The following is a 19,038-nucleotide window of genomic DNA, read 5'->3' as shown; positions in this document are numbered from 1 at the left end:
TGAAGTTATAACATAGAAACCTAGTTGAATAGAAACGCACATGTGTATTAGAATAATTGTAATAATAAACGGATAATAAACGTGAATAAAATAATATCTTGGTTATATCAGCGCTGATGTGTTCGAGGACTTGCCTGTCTTGCCTGTCTCAGAAGTGATTGAACCATTGACCCCTCAGGTAAGAGGATCACGCAATGCAGTGGTAAAGCGCGATCCCATATAGATAAGCACACACGCAGGGAGCTAAAGTGTATTAGCGCTGATAAATATCAGTGGGCTGCAGCATTTGAAATAAATGAGCTTCCCGCGTGTGCAGGAGTTAGATTGCCGACGCACGCGCCCTGAGGAAGCGTTCACTACGTTAAACGCGCGCGTCGGCAATCTAACTCCTGCTCATTTATTTCAAATGCAGCAGCCCACTGATATTTATCAGCGCTAATACACTTTCCCAGGCACGGAGAAAACATTCTTACATTTAGCACTTACCTTCGGTGGAGACATCTCCTGGCATCCTTCCGACATCCTCCCGGCATCTCCCCCTGCAACTTCTGTCAATATGGCTGCGCATCGTTAAACGCCGCGTTGCCATGACTAGGACTGTGATACCAGTCCTGTGAGTATTTGCCCCCATACCATTCCCCTGTATGTTATATCTGCCCTGGGTGTTGGAATCCACGCTGTTGTGTCCCCATATAATAAACCTTAAACTTATTATGCTCCCTGTGTCTGGCCAGTGTTACCTGTGTCTCAGAAAAGGTCGCCCTGTGCTATAAAAACCCTCTTTCCTACAGCACTTTTTATCTGAAATGAACATCAGCGATAGAAAAGAGGCCTAACCCCTAGTGCCAGCTGTCTGGGATCTAAAGTTACAATTTGTGTGTTAGCTGTTTTTTAAAAAGTGCAACGTATAATGTACCCAGGGGGTGAGAGCCCGGCGGCTGCGGGGGGACCGGCTCTCCCAAGCTCCTGCCTCTCTCTCCCGCCCGCGTCGGGCCTCTGGTGTCCGCCGGGCCTCCCTCTGTTTTGCCGGGGCGCGCCAGAAGCTGAGGACAACTTCTGGACAGGCCCAGCTTCTGGCACGCGCCGGAGGGAGAGAGGCCGGTAGCAGCTGGGGAGAGAGGTGTGTGTGTATTGGGGTGGGTGGCGGGCAGAGTATTGAATTGTGTGGGGATGGGGGGGGGGGGGGGAGGTTGTGGCATTTTGTGTGTGGGGTGGTATTGAACTTTGGGTGGGAGGGAGGGGGGGGGGGGGGGGGGCGGCGGTCAAAACTCCAGTCCTGGGAAATCAGCCGGCGCCCCTGCATGTATCTCCTAAATCTGGTAATAAACACTGGTGGGTTATTTTAATTCTCTTAGGAACATCAGACATGGAAAGATTATTTTAGAAGATGAATTGTTAAAACACAATACAGACATCAGCAATCTCAGCCTTATCTGAGGGAGCAGGAATAAGTCCGTCACTGTGCTTTGGGGGAGATGTAAGGAACGCGGGAGGGAATAGGCACAAGTGACCCCGGATGGGTAGTTATACGGGGCAATCTCTGCCTTTATCCCACTGTAAGATATTGCTGTGGGAACGCGGTTATTACCGGTCAGTGTTACACACACATGGTTTGTCATATCTGGGTGTGCGCAGGAGTACTTACCTGCCGGCCCGGGCGATTTCTAAAAGAGCAGCCCTTCTCCTGCAGCGTCATGACGTCTCCATGGCAACGTGTCGTCATGTGACGCCACGTTGTCATGGCAACGCAACCTCATATGATGTCGGGTCGCCATGGCAATGTGACACTGCAGGAGAATGCTGCTCCAAAGAATATAACACCCCCCTCTCACCCCAATACACACGCTTACCTTAGGGTGAGGAGCGGTCCTGCGTTGGTACGGGGACTCCCCAGCGCCCTCGGGCGGAAGTTAGTCCTCGGCGACCACACAAGGAGGGAGAGTAATGCAGTCAGGGAGCTGGGGAGCTACCGGCCACCGCCTCACCGCCCCTACCCACCGCCCACCGGGGTAACCCCAACCCGCCCATGGGTGTGCATATATATTTTTTATTTTTAAATCTATGTTATGTGTATTTCTTACAAAACACAGTGCAGCTGATATGTAAATGTCGTGTTCAATCCACAACCAAGATCCCAAAGGGGTTAACTCCCAACCCCCAGAATCCCTGCATTGTAATACACACTGCAGCCTGAGAAACAGTGTGAGACACACACAGGACAGCACAGCGTCTTACCATGTGCAGCATTTTATCTTTATTGTCTACTTATAAATCATATACAGTGAATTAAACCAAATAGCACACACATCATTATGTCTATGAAAGTAACTACAAACGCTTAAACACATAATAGGCAGGAAACTCTACCAATTAGAAAGAAAAGGGAAGAATCCCTGTGGAAAGTACAAAATAACACACAGCCACACAAAAAGCAACAAACATGTTTATGATAGATTACTTTTAAGGGGACTGTCTCACTTATAACCACAGGGGACTATTGCCAGTAATATGTTTATTCAGTTACATTGAGGTGCTGGCATTTAAAAATAAATTCAGACAGATGTTTAATATTTAGATTTTTTACTCGTGTAATCAGTATTTTTACAGAACCTCATTTTCCGCTGGAAAAATGTCCCCGATGTATTTTTTGGGAGGTGATAATGACGCTTTAATTAAGAAACCAGTAAAGGTTGGAGGGCAATTAGGCCCAGATCCACAACATGGTGCTAAGCTTCAGCACGCCGTTACCCCCATTCATGTGCAGCTCAGCCCCTTCTGTGCATATGGCCTAAGTGGTTTATAAGATTTTAAGACAAGCTGCAGACAGACAGAAAGTGTGCGACAAGACACAAGAGACTAGAACTTTCTTACTATGTCCATCATTTTATTTGTATTGTCTAATTATAGATCGTAGTCAGTAAATTACACACAACTGACACAAACCTATTTCTGTGAAAATAAGACATGAATTGTTCATTCAAACCCCAGAAGCCTAATAATATAATATTTACTAATAATAATATATAAATTATATAATGTGTAGGCTCTCTGGAAATCTACCAATTAGAGAGAAAAGGTTAGAATCCCAGAGGAAAGCATGAAAAGATTGACATCAACACTGGCAAAGTGCCCCCTATTTATAATTATGGGAAGTAATAAAGATGCTTTCACTAGAAAAACAGATCAGGCTGGGGTGTAATACGTGGTTTATAAGGTAGAGAACTGCAGGATTCCCAGTGACAGGTGACACAAAGGGCTGTATTTACTAAGCAGTGCTACTCAATAAAACACCTTCCAGTCCTGCGTAATAAATATAGACCTTTATGGCCTATTAAGTTGAATGGGACACAGGGTGTTTTCTGGTGCTAGAGAAGGTGTCTTATTATTAAAGCAAATAACACAAAGAAGTTATAACATAGAAACCTAGCTGAATAGAAATGTACATGCGTATTAGAATAATTGTAATAATAAACGGATAATAAACGTGAATAAAATAATATCACGTGAATGTGCGCTGGGAGGTCATTGCTAACACAGAACTTACTGCAGCTGTAAGGCTGAAATAATCCTCTTTCAGACCGGTCACTGATTTCTATCGCACTGAATCTCACTAATTGTTATCATAATATTAAAATGACATTTCTGGGGCCAGAACCCCCAATTCCTGCTCATTTCAGTAATTGGAGGTTGAAATCTCTGCTCTTTTATTGATCACGTGACCCAAAGGCAGGAAATAACCCAATCTGTTGCCCAATGTATTTAGGAAACATCAGTGCCGGACCGAGGGAGCAGCGCGCCCCGGGCAGGTCTCCCCTCCCCCTGCAGCGTCAAATGATGCCGCAATGTTATGTGGTGACGCGTTGCCATGAAAATGTGTCACCACATGATGTCCCGTTGTCATGGAAACACGTCGCCACGTGACGTGGGACAGTACAATACAGTATGCTGCAGAAAATATACTTTTCTTACTCTATTAACGCTCATTTACATTTTTAGCTTTTGATTGTGATGCAGGCACCAGCCTCTATCAAGAACGCAGCATGAAGAGGCTCAGTGAAGGTGGCGGTGAAGGTGTGTAAGTGTCTGATCGGGTCACACAGCTGATAAAAGGACAGCCGCCCAGCGTCGTAGTCCAGGTATATTCCAATGGCCAACAGGGGAAAAACTGGGATTACACTTATGTATTCATAGTTGTGACGAGCTTCAAGATCTTTACAAGCCGATTCCAGACACCAGGACACATCATTCTCTCCAAGAAAGATCCCATATTCGTTATATTTTCTCGCTATACTGGGATAGGCCACCCCTACACACCAATCTCCTGCTTCACTGACCTCCACTTCCCAGTAATGTTGTGCTGAGGAAAAGCTGCAGCTGCTTAACACCTGATTTGTATTGAACCGCTCTGGTACATCAGGACGTTGGTGTTTTGTGCCGGAATCAGAGGCAGTTTTCAGGTCATCTGATAAATCTATCCAATTATCCGCTGTATTTACATCCAGTAATATGTCTGAAGCTTCCTGCACATGGAACCCGCTCTTTCCCTTTATATCAAACAAACCAGCAGCAAAGCGTTTAAGGCCATTGTGTAATGTCAGTGAGATCAGCGCCTCATCAAGACAATCAGTGACATCCGTATCACTGTCACCATCACAGCCCTCATTGCTTTTCTCCTTATCATAACTTTCTTTAAGTACAGATAATGGATCAGGGATGCTACAGAGTTCCTCAATGTGAAGCATCTCCCTGGACAGCTTGTCCCTCTTTATTTCCAGCTGCTGGATTAGATCAGAGACTCGGAGAGAAACCTGCTCTTCCTGCCTGGTGATCTCACTCAGGACTCTCTTCTCTAGGACTTCCAGCTGTTCCCTGATGTCCCTAAACAGGGCAGTGACTCGGTCTGTTACCCCGGCTGCTTTTTCTTGCATTTCTCTCTTCTGTTCCTGCAGACTCTGGGCTGTTTTCTCAGTCTCCTGTCTCTCTGAGGTCAGTTTCTCCAACACATTTCTCAGTTTCACCTTCTTCTTCTCAGAGGCCTCATTCAGCAGCTCCACCTGGTGTCCCCTGTGCTCTCCAAACACGCAGCAGGACACACAGACACAGGCAGCATCCTCAGAGCAGTAATACTTCAGGGGCTCCTTGTGGATGGAGCATTTTCTGTTCTCCAGAGACGTGGTGGGGTCTGTTAAGACGTGTCCCACTGACTTGCTGTGTTTCTTTAGGTGTTTGTCACACAGGGAGGCGTCACACAGCAGACAGGTTTTAGCAGCAGGTACAGAGGAGTCACAGTAAGTGCAGAAGATCACAGCCTCCTCCTGCTCTGGCTGAGTAGAAAGGAAACGCTCCACTATGTTACACAGCTTCAGGTTCCTCTGCAGTGCAGGACGCTCCTGAAACTCTGCTCTGCATTCAGGACAGGTATAAACTCCCAATCCCTCCTGGGAATCCCACACACTCCCAATACAGCCCTGGCAGAAGTTATGCCCACATCTCAGTGTCACAGGCTGGGTATAAATGCTCAGGCAGATGGGACAGGTTAGCTCCTCTCTCAGATCAGCAGACGCCATGCTTGAAACCAGAAACAGGAAATGAAACAGGAAGTCCCTTATTATTCAGCACACAGGGGGCGGGGAGTTTTTGAGCTACTTGGCTGTTAACCCTGGAAGGTCCTGGCTGAGGTATTCAGTGTCTTTAAATGAATTAGTCACATCTCCCTGTGCTCATATGAGGTGGGGGATGGGGGTAGTTGCCCGGGGAGGGGGGTTCGGCCTCTCGGGTGGGTTAGAGGGGGAGGGTGGGGGTGTTTAACCCTTTAATTATCATAGCGATTATTTACCGCAACGGTGATTAAGGAGTTAGTTGTTTTATTTTACTGTTGGTGCCAGAAAGAGGACCAGGAGGCCGAAGATGAGGTCTAGGTCGACGTTCATCCTGGCAGGGGTAAGAAAAACTTTTATTTACTATATGCTGGCCAATAGTTTATTGCAAATGCGCATCTATTATACAGATCTGGACAACAGGGATTTTGCCCATTATTGTACTGTATGTGTTGCGGGGGGGGAGGGGGTGTTGAGGGTAGAAGGGATGGGTAGTAGGGTGCCCATTGATTGCCAATGCGGCTATCTGTGTCCCTGTTGAGGGCTTAGGTAAGCACCGTGACAATTAATGGATGAAATGGTTACAGTATTTTTTTATATTATTGTATTTAATTGCACTGTATTGTATATCTGAATGGGCAAAAGCGATATTTGCAATATTTGGCTAATAGAACTTTTGCCCGTTCCTGTGTTTTGTTGTTGGTGGCGGTAGAGGGGGTGGGTGGTTAGGCCTCACAGGAGGGGTTAACCCCGTTATACCACTTAGATTGTAAGCTCTTCGGGGCAGGAACTCCACCTAATGTTACTTTTATGTCAGGTGCTTATTCCCATTATTGTTGTATTATATTATGTGTATTACTGCTGTGACACGCTGTGTACACAAATAGCGCTATATAAATAAAGATGCATGCATGACCTTATTGGTAGTAACTGCTAAGTTACTGAAGGGGTTAACTCCTACCTCAACCCTCCCACTCTGGGGCAACTGCAAGCTTCACCCATCCCCCCTACCATCAACAAAGCAGTTCCTGTTATTTAACCCCTTCATTACCTTTGTGGTTTGCCACTAAGGTAATGAAGCTGGGCTGTAATTTTATTTATATTACCTGGGGTTGAAGCCGGGGGTCTCCGGAGCTGAAATGAATACAGGTCAGTGCCAGAGACCACCAGATCCAATCCTAATTAGTAAAAATAAACTCTGTCATATGCGATTCCGATCTCGCCCCCTTTAGGCAGCGAGAACAAAATGTGATTTTTTTTTAACAAAAAATGCGAGTTTGGGCATTTTTTTCAGCTGCCTCACGGCTGGTAAAAGGAAGACCGCTAACGCTCGTTAAAAGCTGTTTTCAAACGACATTGCCATGTTACCGAAGCTTTGTGAATAGCTACACAGGTAATGTCGCGTTAAAAGTGCACTTAGCGAGCGTTAAGGCACTTATCAACGTTTAGTAAATAGTGCCTTTTGTCTTTTTTCAACCTCATCTACTATGTAACTATGTAACAAGCATAAACATACAAACAAATATACTTCAATCAGATTTAGGGGAAGGTAATGGTTATACTGATAGCGCCGCCCTTGTAGGCAGGTTTTCCTGAGTACGCACTGCCCGCAATTCTGTCAGTATTCTTCAACATCTTGGGCCATTCGGGGCCAGTAGAAACACGGTCTTTCGCTAGTCCCAACATCTTGTCGGTGGCCATGGTTGTCACGGGGGGAACATAGTACCACCTGCCTATATTTGTAGGGGAGTACCAATAGCTTAGTTACTATGTGTTGAGACCTCTTGGCGACTTGAAACCGTACTTCACTCTTTAATACTAAATTAGGCAACTAGCTCTCTCGCTGCTTCCCTGTGACAGACGAGACCGACTTTTGCGTTCTCAAAGCTAGCCATACTTCCTTTTAATGAGGTGAAACAAGCGCAAATTAATTACGAAATGTGAAATAGACGAGTGAATAAATAAATGAATCTTTCAAAGTGAAGGCGATGCAGCTCCCAGAAATGACAAGGTTTTCGCTTGTCTTAAGAGAAATAGAGAAAAAAATAATAAACCAGGACGCAAACGCAGTCACTCAACTGTGAAAATAGTGTGGCAAAAATTAGTGAAATAAACAAGTGAATAAATAAATCACTTGCATGAAGTCAGTGATCCACAGAGTCATTTGACGCCGGTTCACAGGAAAGGGGGGCGCGATCACTGGGGCTGGCAGGCAGGGGGCGCAGCGCAGAAACTGCGCACCCCTGCCTTATAACATGGTGTTAGTCTCTTAGTGTGATGCTATCTAGCAACCCATCTCCAAGTGCCTTATTGATATTTTGTTATTCCCTATTAAATAATATGTGGTAGTAAACCAGGCCCAGAGTGCCTTATTGCCCTGCATACTGGGTCCCTCATGGTATGTTGTCGTATTGTAACCCAACTCCAAGCTTCCCTATTTCTTGGAGTGAGTAAAGACACTGACTGACACTAAGATTGTTGCAGGGGAACCTGGTTCAATTCCCGGTGTCGGCTCCTTGTGACCTTGGGCAAGTCACTTTATCTCCCTGTGCCTCAGGCACCAAAAAAAACATCGATTGTAAGCTCCACGGGGCAGGGACCTGTGCCTTCAAAATGTCTCTGTAAAGCGCTGCGTACAATTAGCAGCGCTATACAAGAACATGCTATTATTATGATTATTAGTGATGTGGCGCACTCTGGTAATTCAATGTCAGAGTTACTTATGGCCCAGAGTGAGAGATGATTCTGTACAGTGCCCACCCCACTGTTGATGCCTATTTCCCCCCGTTATATTGGGCTCCTCCGGGTGTCCTTATCGGTAACGTATCTCCAGTGTTTTAAAGCCCTGAGCGTTTGCGTCTTAAAGAGAATACCTTATTGTCCCGAAGGTTAAAGATACAGATCCATAGTGTTTTATTGACTCTGAAAATAGTGCCCACACATGGACATTAGCATACAAACTCTTACAGTGGCTGCATCATTTCATGTTGTGGTTAAGCTTTGTGTCTCCCCACTTTTCCCAGGAGCATTGGTTCACGTCCTACATTGACCTGCTTCAGCGCTTTAAGCTGTGGAACGTCTCCAACCAGGTGACCAAGCTGAGCACCTGCAGTGCAATCAGCTGCCTGAACCAGGCATCCACCACTCTGCACATCAACTGCAGCAACTGCAAGCGGCCCATGAACAACAAGGGCTGGATCTGTGACCGGTGAGGGCTGGTGGGAAGGGGAGGCCAGGAGGAGGTGTGCAAGGAAGGGCGAGGGGCATGGGGGGTGCCAAGGAGGGGTAAGGGGAGTGTGTTAAGAGCAAGGAGGCAAGACGGGCTGGGCATACAGATGTGAATAAGTATGTACTGAAAAATAATATTTCCGCGCCAAAAGAAACAAACGGGAAATGCATCACAATTGTCCGTCACGTTCACCTTGGCACAAACCCTTAAAAAGACGGTTAATAGTGTTAGCGCAGAATGAAGTTAGCGCAGAATGAAGTTGCGATGTATCAACCCAAAAATGTCTGACGGAGCCGGGAGGTTTCTTTATACAGGTTAGGAAAATGTGTTTGCAAAGTGTGGCTATTCTGAATAAAATTACACTAATTTATATTTACCAACACTAGTTATACTTGGAAAATACACAATTCTGTTTTCATTTAAATGGTGTCCATCGTATTCGCCGTGACGCGGCAAAAATAATATCAACTCGCAAATGATGCGTCTCGGGTGTGAAGTCTTTGTACATACAACGCGCATTGTGGGAAGGTTTGTATTACTTTGTTTGCACTGAAATGTTGATGCACAAATGTTTTTAATATATAATGGTACATAGGCCCCTCTGTGCCATAATCGCTAAGCAGTGCTACGGTTTTTGGCCCATTGGATGGGATGTAAGGTGCCTAGCGCTTAAACCTGCCTGGGAAACACAGACCTCTCTACCGTTTACACCGTGTGACTTTAAAGCAATTAAAGAAAAGGAAACTTCTTTTGGAAATTGATCAGTAGTTTTGTGTTTTTGATGCGTATATGTAAATGCCAATGCTCTTTTTCAGGGAATCTTAACCCTTTGCTGCCAGAGGAGTCTACAATGTATTATTTTGTGGTGGAGGCAATTGAAGGGTTAAAGCAGCAATCCAAACCCCTCAACTCACAAAATCGGCTTGTTAATTATCCTTGGAAACTGCTGGTCCCGCTCTGTGTGTGGAGCTGGTTCCTTGTATTTTCATACCTGAGATACTGAGCCCCCAAAAACTTCCGTTCCAGGAATGGATGCAGATGGCTGCCACGGATCAGGATAAAAACCACACAAGCTGCACACAGAAATATATCAGGATTATAACGTCTTTACCTGTACAAACTGATATAGAACGCAAAATAGGCTTATATTATATAATATACTTATATGTGAGAACCATTCTTTTGCTATCTCCATAATATAAATTAACCTTTAAATGGGGACTGCAGCTTTAACACATCTCTGCTCTTTGGTTTAGTAACATTTATTGAAAAAGAGCCAAACGTATTAAATAGCGCCTTGAACTCCGGAACATGGGAGATCTACAGTAGGGAGGAGCAGCTATTGAGGACTCTGCAGCGTTGTAGCAGAAATGGACACAATACACAACACAATACAGACATCAGCAATCTCAGCCTTATCTGTGGGAGCAGGAATAAGTCCGTCACTGTGCTTTGGGGGAGATGATGAGATAAATGGTTTGTCATATCTGTGTGTGTGTATACATTTAGCTGCTTCCTTTTTCAATATGTTATGTGTATTTCTTACAAAACGAAGTGCAGCTGATATGTAAATGTCGTGTTCAATCCACAACCAAAATCCCAAAGGGTTTAACACCCAACCCCCAGAATCCCTGCATTGTAATACACACTGCAGCCTGCCAAACAGGGTGAGACACACACAGGACAGCACAGCGTCTTACCATGTGCAGCATTTTATCTTTATTGTCTACTTATAAGTACACTAATGGCGCTATATAAATAAAGACATACAATACAATACAATAATATACAGTGAATGAAACTACAGTAAATAGGGCACACATCATTATGTCTATGAAAGAAGCCAACGCTTAAACACATAATAGGCAGGAAAATCTACCAATTAGAAAGAAAAGGGAAGAATACCTGTGGAAAGTATAAAATAATGACAAAATTAACAACATACAGTAGGTTTATGATAGATTAATTATAAAGGGGACAGTCTCACCTATAACGAAACTTAACTAATGTCAGCAATATGTTTATTCAGTTACATTGAGGTGCTGGCATTTAATATCAAATTCAGACAAATATTACATTTTTGAATCTTGTTTTACTCTTTAGTAATCAGTATTGATTTTATGGAACCTAATTTTACGCTGGAAAAATGTCCCCAATGTATTTTTTGGGAGGTAATAATGACGCTTTAATTAGAAAACCAGTAAAGGTTGGAGGTCAATTAGGCCCAGATCCACAACATGGTGCTAAGCTTCAGCACGCCCTTACCCCCATTCATGTGCAGCTCAGCCCCTTCTGTGCATCTGGCCTAAGTGGTTTATAAGATTCTAAGACAAGCTGCAGACAGACAGAAAGCGTGCGACAAGACACAAGAGACTAGAACTTTCTTACTATGTCCATCATTTTATTTGTATTGTCTAATTATAGATCGTAGTCAGTAAATTACACACAATTGACACAAACCAATCTGCTGCCCAATGTATTAAGGGAACATCAGTGCCGGACCGAGGGAGCAGCGCGCCCCGGGCAGGTCACCCCTCCCCCTGCAGCGTCAAATGATGCCGCAATGTTATGTGGTGAGGGGGATTGAGCGAGCAGGATTGAATGAGAGTGCGGGGGGTCTCGCAAGGCTGCCGACATGGGATGGGATGGGGGGGAGGGCGGCGGTCAAAACTGTACTCCTGGGAAATCAGCCGGCGGCCCTGCATGTATCTCCTAAATCTGGTAATAAACACTGGCGGGTTATTTTAATTCTCTTAGGAACATCAGACATTAGATTATTTTAGAAGATGAATTGTTAAAACACAATACAGACATCAGCAATCTCAGCCTTATCTGAGGGGGCAGGAATAAGTCCGTCACTGTGCTTTGGGGGAGATGTAAGGAACGCGGGAGGGAATAGGCACAAGTGGCCCCGGATGGGTAGTTATACGGGGCAATCTCTGCCTTTATCCCACTGTAAGATATTGCTGTGGGAGCGCGGTTATTACCGGTCAGTATTACACACACATGGTTGGATATCTGGGTGTGTGCTGGGGGTGGATTGTACTTACCAGCCGGCCCGGGAGATTCCTTAAAGAGCGGCCCTTCTCCTGCAGGGTCATGACGTCTCCATGGCAACATGTCGTCATGTGGTGTCACATTGTCATGGCAACGCGACACTGCAGGAGAATGCTGCTCCAAACACTATAAGACCCCCCTCTCACCCGCTTACCTTAGGGTGAGGAGCGGTCCTGCGTTGGTACGGGGACTCCCCAGCGCCCTCGGGCGGAAGTTGGTCCTCGGCGCCCACACAAGGAGGGAGAGTAATGCAGTCAGGGAGCTGGGGAGCTACCGGCCGCCGCTGCTGGGACCGCAGCATCGCCCCGACGCACTGGCCCACCGGGGCAACACAGATCGCCCCATAGGGCAACCCGCCCGCCCATGGGCGTGTGTATATATTGTGTTATTTCTTACTAAACACAGTGCAGCTGATATGTAAATGTCGTGTTCAATCCACAACCAAAATCCCAAAGGGGTTAACTCCCAACCCCCGGAATCCCTGCATTGTAATACACACTGCAGCCTGAGAAACAGTGTGAGACACACACAGGACAGCACAGCGTCTTACCATGTGCAGCATTTTATCTTTATTGTCTACTTATAAATCAGATACAGCGAATTAAACCAAATAGCACACACATCATTAGGTCTATGAAAGTAACTACAAACGCTTAAACACATAATAGGCAGGAAACTCTACCAATTAGAAAGAAAAGGGAAGAATCCCTGTGGAAAGTACAAAATAACACACAGCCACACAAAAAGCAACAAACATGTTTATGATAGATTACTTATAAAGGGGACGGTCTCACTTACAACCACAGGGGACTAATGACAGTAATATGTTTATTCAGTTACATTGAGGTGCTGGCTTTTAAAAATAAATTCAGACAGATGTTTTTAATATTTAGATTTTTTACTCGTGTAATCAGTATTTTTACAGAACCTCGTTTTCCGTTGGAAAAATGTCCCCAATGTATTTTTTGGGAGGTAATAATGACGCTTTAATTAGAGAACCAGTAAAGGTTGGAGGGCAATTAGGTCCAGATCCACAACATGGTGCTAAGCTTCAGCACGCCGTTACTCCCATTCATGTGCAGCTCAGCCCCTTCTGTGCATCTGGCCTAAGTGGTTTATAAGATTCTAAGACAAGCTGCAGACAGACAGAAAGTGTGCGACAAGACACAAGAGACTAGAACTTTCTTACTATGTCCATCATTTTATTTGTATTGTCTAATTATAGATCGTAGTCAGTAAATTACACACAATTGACACAAACCTCTATTTCTGTGAAAGTAAGACATTAATTGTTCATTCAAACCCCAGAAGCCTAATAATATAATATTTACTAATAATAGTATATAAAATGTATAATAGGTGTAGGATCTCTGGAAATCTACCAATTAGAGAGAATAGGTTAGAATCCCAGAGGAAAGCATGAAAAGATTGACATCAACACTGGCAAAGTGCCCCTATTTATAATTATGGGAAGTAATAAAGATGCTTTCTCTAGAAAAACAGGTCAGGCTGCAGTGTAATACGTGGTTTATAAGGTAGAGAACTACAGGATTCCCAGTGACGGGTAACACAAAGGGCTGTATTTACTAAGCAGTGCTACTCAATAAAACACCTTCCAGTCCTGCGTAATAAATATAGACCTTTATGGCCTATTAAGTTGAATGGGATACAGGGTGTTTTCTGGTGCTAGAGAAGGTGTCTTATTGATAAAACAAATAACACAAAGAAGTTATAACATAGAAACCTAGCTGAATAGAAATGTACATGTGTATTAGAATAATTGTAATAATAATCGGATAATAAACGTGAATAAAATAATATCACGTGAATGTGCGCTGGGAGGACATTGCTAACACAGAACTTACTGCAGCTGTAAGGCTGAAATAATCCTCTTTCAGACCGGTCACTGATTTCTATCGCACTGAATCTCACTATTTGTTATAATATTAAAATGACATTTCTGGGGCCAAAACCCCCCATTCCTGCTGATTTCAGTAATTGGAGGTTGAAATCTCTGCTCTTTTATTGATCACGTGACCCAAAGACAGGAAATACCCCAATCTGTTGCCCAATGTATTAAGGGAACATCAGTGCCGGACTGAGGGAGCAGCGCGCCCCGAACAGGTCACCCCTCCCCCTGCAGCGTCAAATGATGCCGCAATGTTATGTGGTGACGCGTTGTCATGGAAATGTGTCACCACATGATGTCCCGTTGTCATGGAAATGTGTCGTGACGTGGAACACACAGTACAATACAGTATGCTGCAGAAAATATACTTTTCTTACTCTATTAGCGCTCATTTACATTTTTAGCTTTTGATTGTGATGCAGCCACCAGCCTCTATATAGAACGCAGCATGAAGAGGCTCAGTGAAGGTGGCGGTGAAGGTGTGTAAGTGTCTGATCGGGTCACACAGCTGATAAAAGGACAGCCGCCCAGCCTCATAGTCCAGGTATATTCCAATGGCCAACAGGGTAAAAACTGGGATTACACTTTTGTATTCAGAGTTGTGACCAGCTTCAAGATCTTTATCAATCCAATCCAGACACCAGGATACATCATTCTGTCCAAGAAAGGACCCATATTCGGTATCTTTTCTCTCTATACTGGGATAGGCCACCCCTACAGACCAACCCCCTGCTTCACTGACCTGCACTTCCCAGTAATGTTGTGCTGAGGAAAAGCTGCAGCTGCTTAACACCTGACATGTTTGGAACCGCTCTGGTACATCAGGACGTTGGTGTTTTGTGCCGGATTCAGAGGCAGTTTTCAGGTCATCTGATAAATCTATCCAATTATCCGCTGTATTTACATCCAGTAATATGTCTGAAGCTTCCTGCACATGGAACCCGCTCTTTCCCTTTATATCAAACAAACCAGCAGCAAAGCGTTTAAGGCCATTGTGTAATGTCAGTGAGATCAGCGCTTCGTCCAGACAATCAGTAACATCCGTATCACTGTCACCATCCCAGCCCTCATTACAGCGGTCATTGCTTTTCTCCTTATCATAACTTTCTTTAAGTACAGATAATGTGTCAGGGATGTTGCAGAGCTCCTCAATGTGAAGCATTTCCCTGGACAGCTCGTCCCTCTTTATTTCCAGCTGCTGGATTAGATCAGAGACTCGGAGAGAAACCTGCTCTTCCTGCCTGGTGATCTCACTCAGGACTCGCTTCTCTAGGACTTCCAGCTGTGCCCTGATGTCCCTAAACAGGGCAGTGACTCGGTCTGTTAACCCGGCTGCTTTTTCTTGCATTTCTCTCTTCTGTTCCTGCAGACTCTGGGCTGTTTTCTCAGTCCCCTGTCTCTCTGAGGTCAGTTTCTCCAACACATTTCTCAGTTTCACCTTCTTCTTCTCAGAGGCCTCATTCAGCAGCTCCACCTGGTGTCCCCTGTGCTCCCCAAACACGCAGCAGGACACACAGACACAGGCAACATCCTCAGAGCAGTAATACTTCAGGGGCTCCATGTGGATGGAGCATTTTCTGTTCTCCAGAGACGTGGTGGGGTCTGTTAAGACGTGTCCCACTGACTTGCTGTGTCTCTTTAGGTGTTTGTCACACAGGAAGGCGTCACACAGCACACAGGTTTTAGCAGCAGGTACAGAGGAGTCACAGTAAGTGCAGAAGATCACAGCCTCCTCCTGCTCTGGCTGAGTAGAAAGGAAACGCTCCACTATGTTACACAGCTTCAGGTTCCTCTGCAGTGCAGGACGCTCCTGAAACTCTGCTCTGCAGTCAGGACAGGTATAAACTCCAGATCCCTCCTGGGAATCCCACACACTCCCAATACAGCCCTGGCAGAAGTTATGCCCACATCTCAGCATTACAGGCTGGGTATAAATGCTCAGGCAGATGGGGCAGGTTAGCTCCTCTCTCAGATCAGCAGACGCCATGCTTGAAACCAGAAACAGGAATGAAACAGGAAGTCCCTTATTATTCAGCACACAGGGGCGGGGAGTTTTTGAGCTACTTGGCTGTTAACCCTGGAAGGTCCTGGCTGAGGTATTCAGTGTCTCTATATGAATTAGCCGCCTCTCACCTATCTGTGCTCATATTAGCTGTGCTCATTTGGGTATGTAACCAGATACAGGAGTGCAGTGTATTTTACAAGATAATCATGACTGGGAATGTATTTATTGCTATAACTCTGGAACAGACCCATGAACAAAGTGCAGTAATTCCCTCCTATAGCTCAACTTCATACTGTATACCAGGGGTGCGCAAACTGGGGGGCACGAGATTTTCTGGGGGTGGCTCAGCGGTTACAGATGCCGGGGACAGCGCAAAGCCTCTGTAACGTCACTTATCTTGGCTTCCAGCGCCTTGTCACCATGGCAACGTGATGTCACATGACCCGCGGCGTCATTTGATGCCGAAACCGAGAAGGGGGGGGGGGGGGAGCAGTGGGGGAGAGCAGGCAGGGGGGCGCAGGGAGAACAGTTTGTGCACCCCTGCTGTATACTCCTTCCCTTCCTCCCCCGCCCTCTCCTCCCTCCCCCGCCCTCCCCTCCTCCCCCCGCCCTCTCCTCCCTCCCCCGCCCTCTCCTCCCTTCCTCCCCCCGCCCTCTCCTCCCTTCCTCCCCCCGCCCTCTCCTCCCTTCCTCCCCCCGCCCTCTCCTCCTTCCTCCCCCCGCCCTCTCCTCCCTTCCTCCCCCCGCCCTCTCCTCCCTTTCCCCCCCTGCCCTCTCCTCCCTTTCCCCCCCCCCACCCTCTCCACCCTTTCCCCCCCTGCCTCTCCCCCCCCTCGCCCTCTCCTCCCTTTCCCCATGCCCTCTCCTCCCTTCCTCCCCCTGCCCTCTCCTCCCTTTCCCCCCCGCCCTTTCCTCCCTTTCCCCCCCCGCCCTCTCCTCCCTTTCCCCCCCCCCCGCCCTCTCCTCCTTACCCCCCCTCGCCCTCTCCTCTCTTCTTCCACCCGCCCTCTCCTCCCTCCCCCCTGCCCTCTCCTCCCTTTCCCCCCCGCCCTCTCCTCCCTTTCCCCCCCGCCCTCTCCTCCCTTTCCCCCCGCCCTCTCCACCCTTCCACCCCCCGCCCTCTCCTCCTTCCACCCCCCCGCCCTCTCCTCCCTTCCACCCCCCGCCTCTCCTCCCTTCCACCCCCCGCCCTCTCCCTTCCACCCCCCCGCCCTCTCCTCCCTTTCCCCCCCTCTCCTCCCTTCCCCCCTCTCCTCCCTTTCCCCACTCCCCACCCTCTCCTCCCTTCCCCCCCACCCTCTCCTCCTTCCCCCCCCACCCTCTCCTCCCTTCCCCCCCCCCACCCTCTCCCTTCCACCCCCCCGCCCTCTCCTCCCTTTCCCTCCCTCTCCTCCCTTTCCCCCCCCCTCCTCCTTTCCCCCCCTCTCCTCCCTTGCCCCCTCCCCACCCTCTCCTCCCTTCCCCCCCCACCCTCTCCTCCCTGTCCCCCCTACCTTTCCTCGCTGTCCCCCCCTCCCTTTCCTCCCTTTTCCCCCCCACCTTCTCCTTCCCCCCCCCCCCCACCCTCTCCTCCCTTTCCCCACCCACCCTCTCCTCCCTTTCCCCCTCCACCCTCTCCTCCCTTTTTTCCCCCACCCTCTCCTCCCTTTTTGCCCCCACCCTCTCCTCCCTTTTTGCCCCCCACCCTCCTCCCTTTTTGCCCCCCACCCTCCTCCCTTTTTGCCCCCACCCTCTCCTCCCTTTTTGCCCCCACCCTCTCCTCCCTTTTTGCCCCCCACCCTCTCCTCCCTTTTTTCCACCCATTCTCTCCTCCCTTTTTCCCCCCCACCCTCTCCTCCCTTTTTGCCCCCACCCTCTCCTCCCTTTTTGCCCCCACCCTCTCCTCCCTTTTTGCCCCCCACCCTCTCCTCCCTTTTTGCCCCCCACCCTCTCCTCCCTTTTTGCCCCCCACCCTCTCCTCCCTTTTTGCCCCCCACCCTCTCCTCCCTTTTTGCCCCCCCACCCTCTCCTCCCTTTTCCCCCCACCCTCTCCTCCCTTTTTCCCCCCCACCCTTTCCTCCCTTTTTGCCCCCACCCTCTCCTCCCTTTTTGCCCCCCACCCTCTCCTCCCTTTTTGCCCCACTCTCTCCTCCCTTTTTGCCCCACTCTCTCCTCCCTTTTTGCCCCCACCCTCTCCTCCCTTTTTGCCCCCACCCTCTCCTCCCTTTTTGCCCCCCACCCTCTCCTCCCTTTTTGCCCCCCCATCCTCTCCTACCTTTTTGCCCCCACCCTCTCCTCCCTTTTTGCCCCCACCCTCTCCTCCCTTTTTTCCCCCCACCCTCTCCTCCCTTTTTTTCCCCACCCTCTCCTCCCTTTTTTTCCCCCACCCTCTCTTCCCTTTTTTTCCCCCACCCTCTCCTCCCTTTTTTCCCCCCACCCTCTCCTCCCTTTTTTCCCCTCACCCTCTCCTCCTTTTTCCCCCCACCCTCTCCTCCTTCCCCCCCCTCTCCTCCCTTTCCCCCCCACCCTCTCCTCCCTTCCCCCCCCCCCACCCTATCCTCCCTTTTTCCCCCCCTCACCCCTCTCCTCCCTTTTTTTTCCCCCACCCTCTCCTCCCTTTTTCCCCCCCCACCCTCTCCTCCCTTTTTTTCCCCCACCCTCTCCTTCCTTTTTTTCCCCCACCCTCTCCTCCCTTTTTTCCCCCACCCTCCTCCCTTTTTTCCCCCCACCCTCCTCCCTTTTTGCCCCCACCCTCTCCTCCCTTTTTGCCCCCCACCCTCTCCTCCCTTTTTTCCACCCATTCTCTCCTCCCTTTTCCCCCCCCCACCCTCTCCTCCCTTTTTGCCCCCACCCTCTCCTCCCTTTTTGCCCCCATCCTCTCCTCCCTTTTTGCCCCCACCCTCTCCTCCCTTTTTGCCCCCACCCTCTCCTCCCTTTTTGCCCCCACCCTCTCCTCCCTTTTTGCCCCCCACCCTCTCCTCCCTTTTTGCCCCCCACCCTCTCCTCCTTTTTGCCCCCCACCCTCTCCTCCCTTTTTGCCCCCCCACCCTCTCCTCCCTTTTTCCCCCCACCCTTTCCTCCCTTTTTGCCCCCCACCCTCTCCTCCCTTTTTGCCCCCCCATCCCTCTCCTACCTTTTTGCCCCCACCCTCTCCTCCCTTTTTGCCCCCACCCTCTCCTCCCTTTTTTCCCCCCACCCTCTCCTCCCTTTTTTTCCCCCACCCTCTCCTCCCTTTTTTCCCCTCACCCTCTCCTCCTTTTTC

At 48.1% G+C, this 19,038-nt stretch overlaps 1 protein-coding gene across 1 annotated transcript; it reads right to left on the bottom strand.

Moving 5' to 3' along the window:
- Positions 1–2,197: 2,197 nt before the first annotated feature.
- Positions 2,198–15,891, bottom strand: LOC142483621 (uncharacterized). The gene is made up of 4 exons (XM_075583637.1): positions 14,198–15,891; positions 9,818–9,899; positions 8,684–8,812; positions 2,198–5,604 (listed from the first exon to the last, which is right to left on the bottom strand). Exons 1-4 carry the CDS (start codon positions 15,777–15,779, stop codon positions 3,993–3,995), a joined length of 3,405 nt encoding a protein of 1,134 aa, XP_075439752.1. The 5' UTR covers positions 15,780–15,891; the 3' UTR covers positions 2,198–3,992.
- Positions 15,892–19,038: the final 3,147 nt, after the last annotated feature.

Source organism: Ascaphus truei, unplaced genomic scaffold (genome assembly GCF_040206685.1).
Source record: "Ascaphus truei isolate aAscTru1 unplaced genomic scaffold, aAscTru1.hap1 HAP1_SCAFFOLD_3454, whole genome shotgun sequence".
Lineage (NCBI taxonomy): Eukaryota > Metazoa > Chordata > Amphibia > Anura > Ascaphidae > Ascaphus > Ascaphus truei.
This window is presented reverse-complemented; position numbering and strand designations above follow the sequence as displayed.

Coding starts and splice junctions, on each gene's coding strand:
- LOC142483621 (XM_075583637.1), bottom strand. CDS start 15,779: ATGGCGTCTGCTGATCTGAGAGAGGAGCTAACCTGCCCCATCTGCCTG. Junction 9,900..14,197: donor TGGCTGCATCACAATCAAAA/GCTAAAAATGTA, acceptor TTCTGTGTGCAG/CTTGTGTGGTTTTTATCCTG. Junction 8,813..9,817: donor TTGGGGGCTCAGTATCTCAG/GTATGAAAATAC, acceptor CCTTCCCACCAG/CCCTCACCGGTCACAGATCC.